Here is a 12,844-nt window from a genome sequence, read left to right as displayed (position 1 = left end):
ATATATATATATATATAATTTTTATTTTTTTATTTTAGTGGTAGAGTTCACCTATAGAGCCAGGTATTATACCCAAAGTGAGTCTCAGAGGCTGAGAAATTCCTTTACCATTAAAACTTCTCCCCCCTGCTGCATGTTCCACTGCCCCTCTGCTCTCACCCCCTCTTTACAAACTTATACCAGTCTGTTCCTTAACTCCAACGTACCCCATATACTGTCTACCCCTTAGCTCTCACGCATCTCTCCTCACAAACATATCCCATCCTGTATACCCCTCAGGTCTTACTCACCCCCTCCTCCTCCCAGATCTATCCCATCCTGTCTGCCCCTCAGTTCCCATTCCCCACCCCACTCAGCCCCCTCCTGCAAGTCTCCTAGCCAGGCTTTGACGTCACCCCGAGGAAAGGGATAAAGAGAAGATCATAAGGCATCAAGGGATCAGCTGCTGCTTGCAAGGAGGGAGAACATTATCTGTGCCTGAGCGCTGGTGGTTACACACCTCGCACTCTCTTTACTGAGGTAGCAAAGATGCCCCAGAACGTGGTGCTCCCGGGACCTGCTCCCTGGGGCTTTAGGCTCACAGGCGGAATTGATTTCAACCAACCGTTAGTAATCTCTAGGGTAAGTGCACCTCAAGTCGTTGCAGTTTAATAGTGTCTTGTCCAGATGTGATGAAAGACAGTGTTTTCCTAGAGGATATGTATAAATGTGATTGTGGCGGCTGTTATTTGCTCACTATAAAAAAGAAGTGTTTTTTTTTACATTACTAAGGTAGTCTGTTTTTTATTTAAATCGGTAAGTGTGAACTTTGAGCAGTTTCCTGTCTACAACAGGTGGTCTTTACTGGCAAAAACAGGTGCTCTTTAGAATCATGTCCAAAACAGGTGGTCTGCAGTCTGGAATCATATAATGTTTTGATTGTTATTTGCATATGTTCTTGCTCATCACATTTGGTCTAAATGACTTAGTCTGCATATATGTTAGAATAAGGTAATGATTACCAGTGCTTATTTATGTAAAACTGCCTCAGATTTCATATTGTTAAATATTAAGGTGATATATGTCACAGTTAAACAAAAACACATATAGGTGCATGCTATCTCGTATGAAAGAGCTAGCATTCTAAAGTGTGTATATATATTTTGATTATTAAAAGTGTAATCCTGCTGTATGATTAAGGAAGTTGATCAATATATTGTTTTATTTGATTAGCTATTAAATAATCAGGCCAATAATATTAAAATCTTTCTTCATGGGATGTTTCTATTGCACAATCTGCAGAGTACTAAAAAGTGGTCCTAATTTTGTTAATAAAAACCACATTTGTAGTTTCTATTTTACTGGATTTCATCAGTGCTCTCAGAGTGAACATTATAGATCTGTGACAATGTTATCCAGATGTTAAAAGAGCTGGATTTACACAACTGAATATTTAATCATGGTTTCTATTTAGAAACTCTAGATTTTGCCTATTCAAGTAATGCATTGCAAAAACATTTAATATATAGGCTCTATAGAATAACATATGAATTGGTGAAATTGTGAGTATTAGAGAATGTATACTAAGGGGGTATGTGTGTGTGTGTGTGTGTGTATATGTGTGTGTGTGTATATATATATATATATATATATATATATATATATATATAATTTTCTTTTTTTATAAATCTTGATGTTATAAAAACTTATTTCATGCACCACCACCAATATATTTTGTTCTATACTAAATGACATTACTATGACCTAAAGATATGACATATACATAAATATAACTATAAATGGGAAGAATGGCACTGTATTTTAGTGTATTGTAAACAGCTACATACATTGCTATGAGCACTTTGATTTTACAGCCTTGTTTCATTTGGAAAAAAATATTAAGACAGGGTCCTACAAGATTACGTACAGAGATGGTGAGCAAGAATGTAAAACTAAACTACTTACCTAATAAACTGTTTGAGAGTGGAGAATTATGGTGGTTCAAGTCATATGACGTAACTCACACATGACTGTATACTTCTGCTGTCACCAGAGATATAATTCTCAGCATGCTGTGCTACCTACACCCTCACAGAGAGATAGACTGGGGAGTTCTTGGCAGTAGAGGGATGCTGTTGGTCCTTGGCCTATAGTTGTTTCCTCAATCAGTGACTTAAAGGCACACTCAAGTCAAAATTAAACTTTCATGATTCAGATATAGCATGTAATTTTAAACAACTTTCCAATTAACTTCCATTAGCAAAATGTGCACAGTCTTTTTATATTTAAACTTTTTGAGTCACCAGCTCCTACTGAGCATGTGCAAGAATTCACAGAATAAAATGTGTATGCATTTGTGATTGGCTGATGGCTGTCACATGGTACGTGTATACATTTGTGATTGGCTGATGGCTGTCACATGGTGCAGGGGGAGTGGAAATAGACATAACTTATAAAATTGTCAGAAAAAAATCTGCTACTCATTTGAAGTTCAGACTAAGTGCTATTGCATTGCCATTTTTTCTGCCATTTGTTGAGTATGCAAATCTACTGTGTTGACTGGTCCTTTAAGGAGATGGAGACGTAGACACTTCTATCACCTACATTAGTCTCCTTTGGTATATGTAGGCCACAAAAGGTCTGGTGTTTGGAGCTGGTCTGCAGATGGCTATGTTTCTGCCTCTCACTAGATCAAGATGTTCACAGCTGTTTACCTAGTTGTTAAAGTCATTCTGCACACCCTATGGACTGTTCTAACCAATTTAGGTGGAAGATGGTCCCACTGTACTTTTTATCATATAATGCAGCATGTAATATGAAGAAAACATGAACTGATATATTGATTATGTTATAATCCTATTCCTTGTATCTAACTCATGGTATGGTGGGCTCTTTTCATCTGATTTGACAGGTCAAAGGACAGTTTATCAGCAACAGATTTCCCGGTGCCTAGGGAAGCACAAAAGCAAAAAACTTGCAGTTGTAAAATGCAGTTCCTGTTGTCTGCCCCCCCACCCCCCACCCAACTCTACAGGTCGTCACAATAATTATCTGTGAACTCAGCTACATGATTATGGATATGCCATATAGAAGTAGGTAGAGCTTACAACTAAACTGAGACACTGTAATGTGTTCTGGCTGCAGATCATTCTGCTGTATAATCTGAGACATCTAAATTATTCTTTGATCATTAACCTTCCTTCCATGCTGAATTCACTATATCTAAGTATTTGACTTGTTTAAAGGGATACTAACCCCTCATTTTTTCTTTTGTGATTCAGATAGAGCATGCAATTTTAAGCAATTTTCTAATTTACTCCTATTATCAATTTTTCTTTGTTCTCTTGCTATCTTGATTTGAAAAAGCAGTAATAAAAGGTTAGGAGCCAATCTAGAAACAAAAGGATAAGATAGGTAGTACTAGGGCTTTTCCGGTGGGAGGTGCTGTTTGTTGTAGCACGCTGAACTTGGCGTGGTGTCTCGAGCACGATACACAGACAGCCTTATTCATCTCTTCCAAGTGGCCAATCTCCCGCTGTTGGTGCGGTCAAGCACCCTAGGGAGCAGGGCAGATTCAAACAGGCCCCGGCAGGAAAAAACCCTCCAGTGACCTTATTTTTGGCTCATGGTCAGAGCCACAATTTCACTACTCTGCTAAGAACTTTTTCATTACCTATACTTGGACTTGCTACTTACCTTGTATAAAGCAGAGACCCAGGCGGCAGCAAAAGGTAGCCGGTGGGGTGTACAGGTGCTTGGTGGCGCTGCGGTGCGCGAGGAGCAGCCTGGAGACCCGGGATGAAGACAGGCCAAGAGGAAGGAGTATGCCCGTTGTGGGGTAGATGTGCCTCCTAGGGCAATTCGTATGGCCAGAAATATCCCAGGACTACACAGGATCACAGCACCCGGCACCCGATAAACAGATCCACAGCAGTTGAAGTACGCGGGCCAGTCCGGCATCAGTATCTAGGTCGAGCCTCCTTTCTTTTACCCAATAAGAAAGTAGAGGTGTGTAAAGGCTGGGTATTCTCGCTCCGGAGAACGGACGGAGCAAGCACAAGAGTCGTGCAGATTTGAGGAGCATCACAGGAGCCTGTTTGGGTCGATAGGAGAACGACTAGCCAGATTCCAGCAGACACAATCCGGTCTGAAGGGGATAAGAGAGAAGCAAGCAAGTGTGAAACCTTAGTGCATCTGTTCTGTTTGGGTGTTTTGTAGTGCACTCACAAATGCCGTTTGGATAAGAGTTTTGCTGCCTTGAAACAAACTCAAAGTATTGCCTTCGCTTGAATAAAAACAAACACAAGAACTTGTGCCTCTTTATTCTCCTAATCTCCGCTGCTGATGCTAAGGGGATTTCCCCTCCCTGGTAGCTGTGGAAGGAATTGGAAATCGACCAGGTTTTTTTTTTTTTTCCTACTGCAGCGGTAACCGTTCTCGAAGTGACCGGTGAAGCCAAGGTACTGTTGTTTTTGTTTTCCTTATTATTCTGTATCGCCATTTAAATTTGAAGTGAGGTTACTCGGATACCTCTGGATTTAAGTTGTCAAGAGACTACCAGGACATTTGTCAAGAAAAGACAGTTCTCTACATTCATATAAAGATCACTCTATTTAGATTAGTGTTTTACAGTGTCTCTTTGTCAAAATATCAAGGCAACTTTAACCGCTTGGAATTGTAAAAATTCATCTTTGTAGAAGGACTTTCTGAGGAATTAATCCTTTAAAAGGACGTTTATTGTGGTTTGTTTTTTGTTTTTGTTTTTTTGGTTTATACATAATCAAGGTTATAGCTTTGAATTGTCTTTGCTTAAAGAAGGTGTTTAAATTAGGGCTGGCGATATACCCTAGCACTGAAATCTCTTATACAGTTTTCTACCAAAATTTACTATACAGCTGTTTAAATTAAATATCTAAGATTTTTTTCCCTTCTCTAACCACACTCATATACTTAGGTATATATACATATACATACAAAGAAGAGGGGAGAGGTTGGGGGAGGGAGGGGGGGGGGGAGAGAGGGGAAAGAAAAAGAAATTTTTTTCTCATACACGAATTTTTGTTCCCTGCTGGGAAATATCACATATCCTATAATCACCAATTGTGTTTTTCTAAGTCAACGAAAGCTGCAGCTAGCTTTCTTCTTCTTTCGCTTACTCATCACTACCCTTGGTGGTAACTCACTCACTTGGAGTTCTTTTTTTTTTTTTTTTTGGTGTTTTTTTTTTTTTCACAATACTCTCACTTCTCACAACAGGAAGTAGTTAATCCTCACCTTTTCTCATCCACCTCCCTCCCTCCTTTTTTTTTTTTTTTTTTCTCACGATATCTTCACTCTTCACAATATAAAGTAGTTCATTTCCACTTTCTCACTCTCACTTCCTTTTTCTTTCTTTTTTTGTCTCTCTCTTCCTCTTCTTCCCTTCTCCCCTCTTTCTCTCTCTCTCTCCTTTTATGGAAAAATTTGTAACCCAAGCTAAAGCATCTTCGCCTAGGATGCCGCCCAAAGTCAAAGACAAAAAAACTAGACAGGGCGACCCTAGTTTAAATAGCTCTAGCGAGACACTTTCTAATATAAATGATACGCAGATGTTAATCTCTCATTTAACTGACTTATTCACTCCACAATTTGAAATAATAAAGGCCGAGCTAGGTACAATTTCATCAGTTATTTCTAATCTATCCTCAGAAGTGAAACAATTTTCTAATAGAATGTTAGAGATGGAGAACAGAGTGTCTGAGCTAGAAGATCAAGCTAATGGCCAAACTGATATTATATCCAAACAGAGCTCTAAAATTACTAATTTACAATCGCGTCTGGATGATCTGGAAGATCGTTCCAGACGCAATAATATTCGAATTATTGGTTTACCTGAGATTCCAGAATTTCAAGATTTATATCAGTTTACATCTTTTACGCTGCCTCAGGCTCTAGGTATTCCACAACAGAGGCTTCCCATTGATATAGAAAGAGCCCATAGAACAGGCATAAAAAAATCCCAGCCTGAGGGATCTCGTTCAAATAGAATGTGTATTTTCAGAATCTTGAACTATCAAGATAAAGTTGAACTTCTTAGATTATTTAAAAAAAGAACTGAACCACTTATGTTTGGAAATAACAAAATTTTATTATTTCAAGATTACTCGGCAGAAACCTCTCTAAAAAGAAAGATAATGGCACCATTCTGCTCGCAACTTATTGATAAAGGCTATAATGCGTGGATGGTATATCCAGCCAGTATAATTGTTGAACAGGATGGTGCAAGAAAAATCTTTCGAGAGAAAGGAGAGATTAAAATTTTTTTAAATGAACAATAACATATCACCTACTTATTTCACACTGTTACCTGGTCCCTTATAAATGAAGAGTTTATTAGGGGTTAAAGTTCTTTATTTTCTTTTTTTGAATGTATTATTGAAAAAGAATCAGGCTTTTTTGTTTTTTATTATTATTAGATGTGGAGTTTTTTTTTTTTTTTTCCTTTGGGCCCGCAAGGGGAATCTCTATCTGTCTGAGTAGTTAAGGCTCGGTAATGGATATTAAATTTCTATCATGGAATGTAGGGGGGATTGTCTCTCCTATGAAACGCAAGTTGATTATTAAATTATTGGCTAAACAAAAACCAGATATTGCTTTTATTCAAGAGACTCATCTCACAGAGCAGGAAGTTGCTAAACTTAAGATACAATGGGTGGGAGAGGTAATTGCTTCCTCTTCGAGTAGGAGAAAATGTGGAGTAGCTATTTTGATTAATAAAGCTCTGGAGTATAAGGTTATACAGGTGGAGACAGATATAGCTGCAAGGTTTATACTAATTCAAATTATTATTAATAAAACTAAATATGTGCTCTGTAATGTCTATGGCCTGAATAAATTTCGCAGAGACTTTTGGGAGAGTGTTAAAATTAAATTATTCCCTTTTATAAAGGAGAACCTTATAATAGCCGGAGACTTTAACTTGGTTATCTGTCCAGAAATTGATAGATTCTCAGGGAAGAACTTTCCTGAGAATAGGAGAAGCTCTAAATACTTCACCAAATTTTGCTATAAATTACACCTTACTGATATTTGGCGATCTCTTAATCCGGACTTAATAGGTTTCACATGTGAATCTAAGGCTCATAGGACATTTGCCAGGATAGATTTATTTTTAATCTCTGAATCACTTTCAATTTGTAAATTGGAGGCTGGAATTGGTGAGATTGTGACCTCGGACCACTCAATTATATCTTTAACTCTGAAATCCCATGATAATAATAAAAATAAAATGCCTAGGGCTTTTTTTTATCCATGTTATCTCTATAATAATCCTAGATATATTCATTGGTTAAAACAGGCATGGAAGGACTATAGTACTCGTAATATCTCTTACTTGCACAAGATTGAAACCTTTTGGGAGGCTTCAAAAGCGGTATTACGTGGGGAAATTATGTCATTTCTAGATATTAAAAACAAGAAGCAACGTGCACGAGATCTACTAATTACTAAACAGGTCCAAAATGCCTATAAAAAATACCATGGAGATCGATCTATCAGGAATTGGGATAATTATACAGCGTTAAGAAAGGAAAGGGATATATCTGTAGCTCAAAAACATCTAGAAGACGAGACTAAAACTAATTTATATTTCAGAAGCTTTCATGGTAGTTCCGCTAAAAATTTAGCTAGATTAGTTAAAATAAGGAAAAAGAAAAATTTGATTTCTTGTATTAGGGAAGACGATAAAAGATATACTAACACAGAAGAGATATGTGAAGTTTTTTTTAAGTACTATACACGATTATATTCTAAACAGGAAAGTAACTCCATTAATCAAGCTAATTTTTGGGACAAGGTTATCCTTCCTCAGCTACAGCAAGAAGATTTAGAATCTTTGAATGCCCCAATTACTTCTGAAGAAATATTAAAAGCTATTAGTGCATCCAAATTGAATAAAGCCGCAGGCCCTGACGGGTTTCCTGCGGAGTTCTATAGATGTCTAGCGGCTGAAGTAACTCCAGTCTTAGAGAAACTGTTTAACTGTTATTATATCTCAAATCAACCAATTTCAGCCCGGTTTACAGCGGCAAATATATCATTAATTTTAAAAAAAGGGAAGAACCCAGAAGATCCAGCCCCATACAGGCCAATTTCCGTTCTTAACGCGGATTATAAGATCTTAATGTCTATTGTTGCCACTAGACTTACAGGGTGTTTGGATAAACTTATACATCCCGATCAGGTCGGATTTATGTCCGCATGAAACTCTACCAAAAATATTAGGAGATTAATCACGTTGGTTGATTTTAGTTGGAATTGCGATCAGTTTAAAGATAGAAAAAGGTTAAATGATAATGCAGTCCTTACTTTGGACGCAGTAAAGGCTTTTGATAGTATAGCTTGGGCCCATCTATTTAAAACCTTAGAGAAATTTGGCTTTGCAGATAAGTTCTTATACTTCATTCAGAAAATCCACTGGAAACCAGAATCTTACTTATTGGTTAATCGGACGCTCTCCCCTAGGATAATGTTGGAAAGAGGGACGAGACAGGGTTGTCCTCTCTCGCCCCTTTTGTTCAATATTGCTCTGGAGCCGCTGGCAATCAGACTGAGAGAAAGCCTGCCGGGTATACCAGATTTAGACCCAAACTTAAAAGTGTTACTATATGCGGACGACATTTTAATATGTCTACAGAACACCAGAGACACAATTCCCAAGGTTATAAACATACTGGAGGAGTTTAGCTCCTTCGCGGGATATAAGTCTAATTTGGATAAAAGTGAGTTCATGTGGCTAGGCAAGGAGACGAATCGACAAACTAATTCAATGTTCCGCACAGTTTCTGCTATAAAATATTTGGGTTTGGAGATTCATAAAAATCCCAAATACTGGTACTCTGCCAATATTGATCCACTTCTCCGGAAGATCAAAGAAGATCTTGAGTTATGGAGGGCTCTCCCTTTATCTATCTCTGCTTCTATTAATTTGATCAAAACAATAATTTTTCCGCGGATTTTATATCCTCTGCAAAATCTTCCTTTAATCCTTACAAATAAAGACTTAAATAGATTGAATTCTTGGTTTTCCAAGTTCATTTGGAAAGCTAAAAAACCACGTATATCATTGGAAAAATTGTCTCAAAAATTTGATAATGCGGGGTTAGCCTTCCCGAACATCAGATATTATAATATTGCAACCTTGGCTAAAATAGCTATAGATTGGATAGCTCAAACAAATAGGGTTACTGCATTTGAATCGGAATCTAGATTGATCCATCCTTGGTCTTTGAAGGCTCTTTTACATTGTCCACTAAAAGAACTACCACGAGAAGTCTCTTTATTACAATCTTTTAAAAACCCGATAAGTGCATGGCAGAAGTTTTGTGCCATACTGGCATTGAATCCCTTTTTTTCTGAATTCTTACCTATAAGAGCTAACCCGTGCTTTTTGCCAGGAACAGACCAAAAAGTATTTCTGGAATGGCAGGACAGAGGCCTTAAGGATATTGTCCAGTTATTGGACGATCAATGCCAGATTCTCCCATGGGAAACCATTTTTTCAAAATATTCATTAGGTAGAGGGAATCGGTTTGCCTATTTCCAGGTCCGCCATTATATTACCTCTCAAAGTTGGTATTCTTCAATTAGGGTTGAGTGGTCCGAGGTCAAAATCTTTATTCAAAAATTTATAGCTGGTGATACTTCAATTTCATTAATTTACGACATAATGCTTGCTAAACAGGGCACTCTGCTGAGTGATAAACTGGTTAATTCATGGATTAATTCTATCCCTACAATTGATCAAGAGATGATTACAGGTAGTTGCAAATTGGTAGCTAAGTATCCTATAGCGGTAAACTGGAAAGAATCTCATATCAAATTAATGAATAAATTTTATCTACCCCCAGCCAGGCTAGCGAAATTCTACCCTCTCAAGAAGGCTGATTGCCCGCGATGCTTATACAGTGTCGCAGATCTTGTTCATATGTTATGGAGATGCCCTAAAATAAAACAACTATGGCAGAAAGTCCAGTATTGGTTTAATAGGCTCTATAATGGGGATTATTCGCTATCTCTGCAAGAGGTTATATGTTTGATAAGGGATCCCATAACAGACTCCAAAAGTCGGATTTTGAATACCATTATACTAATTGTTAGATATAACATCTTTAAGTCCTGGATTGCTAAGAAGCCCCCTAGTTTAGGGGTAATTCTTAAAGGGATACAATCTCAAATTATATAAATCTTTTCATCTATCTCAAGCCACAGAGAAAAAAATTAAGATATTTTTGACAGATTGGGCACCAATCATTAAAACTTATTCATTGCAACTCCAACAATTGATCTTGTCTCCATTTGTTTCTTCCATTAGTTTTGCTGAGTTAGTTCTGCTTCAAGTATTCCCAGGATCATGGATTAGGAATTTTAGAGATATACCATAAATTCATGACCTATCTTCCCTAAGAGGGAGCCTTGCGGGCTCGGAGGTTGTTGTTGTGTTTTTTTTTTTTTTTTTTTGTTTTTTTTTCTTCTGTTTTTAGTTTTTTATATGTGGGTTTATTTTTGTCTTAAGGAAATTCTCCAAAAAAAAAAAAACCCCAACATTGTATACACCTATACTACAGATCATAAACTTTTCGTAGCAGATAGTAGAACAGTAGAAAAGTTTATCTTAATATACCATAATCAATGTCAATTCTACCTAACTGTGTATTGATTGGCTTCTGTTTGTTAACTTATTGTATTGCTTGGTATGGAGCTTTGATATGCAAATATATATGAATGTATACTCTGTTGGACATTAATAAAAAGAAATGTAAAAAAAAAAAAAAAAAAAAAAAAAAAAAAGTTAGGAGCCGGCCCATTTTTTAGTTCAGCACCTTGGTAGAGCTGCTGATTGGTTTGCTACATTTAGCCACAAATCAGCAAGTGCTACCCATGTGCTGAACAAAAAATGGTCTGGCTCTAAAGCTTACAGTATTGCTTTTTCAAATCAAGATAGCAAGAGAACAAAGAAAAATTGATAATAGGAGTAAATTAGAAAGGTGCTTAAAATCTCATGCTCTATCTGAATCATGAAATAAAAAAATTGGGTTTAGTATCCCTTTAATACAGTACCGTATATAACTAATCTGTACTCTTGTATACAGTGTTCTATAAGGAATTGTAGATGACTGTTCATTGAAAGGTAATGTTAAAGTAATGGTAAATTTAGGCAGTGTACAATTGAAAATCTTACAAAACGTTTGTTTTTAGTGCCATCTTAATTAATCAAATCTTACTTTTTATGCGCCATTCAAAAGTTGTATTTTATTTATTGACCCTTTTCTTTGTGCTCTGCTGTCCACCCCTCAGTCATGTGCCTTTTTCTATGCTGTATCCAATCACATTGCTTGCCGTACGGCACCTCTAAAAAAAGCAACAAATGGTCCGTAGAGTAGTGGTCACGCATTTGATCTCAAGAAAAAGGAAACGAACAGGCAAAGGAAGTACTATATTATGTTATAGATAAAAGTCATAATTTATTTAAAAGATGATTTAGAAAACTTACCAATTTAAGTATTTAGCTCCCATGTATTTATAAACACACTATAACAATGAACACATTTTTTTTTAAAGTAAAGTTTTCTAATGTATTAAAGAGACAGTAAAGTCAAAATTAAACTTTGATGAGTCAGACAAACTAATTTTAAACAACTTTCGAATTTACTTATATTATCAAATGTACTTGTTCTTATGGTATACTTTGTTGAAGAGTAAAGCTACAGTATGTAGGCTTATAGGATCATGCATGTGTCTTTAGCATTCAATGGCAGCAGTGTTTGCAACTATGTATAACACTGCTATAAACATTTTTGCAAACACTGCTGACAGATTGGTGAAGACATGTGCACACTATTGAGCTCACCTAGGATTACTCTTTAACAAAGCATACCAAGAAAACTAAGCAAAATTAAAAACAGAAGTAAATTCAATCCATTTAATTTCAATCCATTTCATTCCTAACCATTTTTATTTAATTTTGACTTTAGTGTCCCTTTAAAGAACTTTCTTATTTCAGATTTATATCTCTTTATATATATTGATTATTGTAAAATATATTTGCTTTTTCCTTATGAAATTTAGTTAAATGTATCCAGCGCATTTTTAGCATAATAATTGTGCATATTTCAGATAAAAGGGACATTCGAATGCAAAATTACCTACTCTAGTTCATTAGGGCATGTAATTGCCCCTAACCCAATCAGCAGCACTATATACACAGCTGGGTCTTGCGACTGACACTTCTGATTGGATCAACAGCAGTTTCTGCTTGGGACCAGCAGTGCTCTGTGGGTCCCAAGGGTTAATTCTACAAGTCTACCCCTTTGCAGGGGTTAAACACATAGAATAGAGCAAATTATTTTTCAACTACAATGGCACTTTAACATATATAACTTAGAGAGATATGAGTTATGCAAGAATAATATTATAATTGTAAAAGAACGTATAAGGAAATTAAAAGGTCTATAGACATTATCAGTCTTTTTTCATTCCTTCACGTAAACTACGTTTTTAATCTACTTAAAATATGAAATGATACCAAAGAAAGCAGGCTTTGCCGTGTACTCCTTTCAATATACATATGATGTTTCACATGCATAGCTTGTTTCTGTGGTGATCAAATGAATGTTATCCAGTGTGGGATGCCCTTGTTCCAGGAATGGGATGATGAGATCTGAACATATGGTTCAGCTGCACCTGCCAGGCACTGGACAAGGGTTGAAGGTTAAAATTACAGCTCTATCTACAAACTCTGATGTAATATTCCTTGTACATAACCTGTCTTATTTTAGTGTTGTGTGGTCCTCAGCAAACTGAGAATCCCTTCTTCCTTAAAAGTCAA

At 36.6% G+C, this 12,844-nt stretch overlaps 1 protein-coding gene across 1 annotated transcript in view; it reads left to right on the top strand.

Annotated features, from left to right (window-relative positions):
- The first annotated feature begins 430 nt into the window (after nucleotides 1-430).
- The window catches only part of PDLIM3 (PDZ and LIM domain 3), a 107,667-nt gene continuing 95,253 nt past the window's right edge, over nucleotides 431-12,844 (top strand). Inside the window, exon 1 of the mRNA XM_053703890.1 lies at nucleotides 431-621. Coding sequence (XP_053559865.1) covers nucleotides 529-621 — 93 coding nt within the window. The 5' untranslated portion in view covers nucleotides 431-528. The remainder of the gene's footprint in view (nucleotides 622-12,844) is intronic.

Source organism: Bombina bombina, chromosome 2, assembly GCF_027579735.1.
Source record: "Bombina bombina isolate aBomBom1 chromosome 2, aBomBom1.pri, whole genome shotgun sequence".
Taxonomy (NCBI): Eukaryota; Metazoa; Chordata; class Amphibia; order Anura; family Bombinatoridae; genus Bombina; species Bombina bombina.
This window is presented reverse-complemented; position numbering and strand designations above follow the sequence as displayed.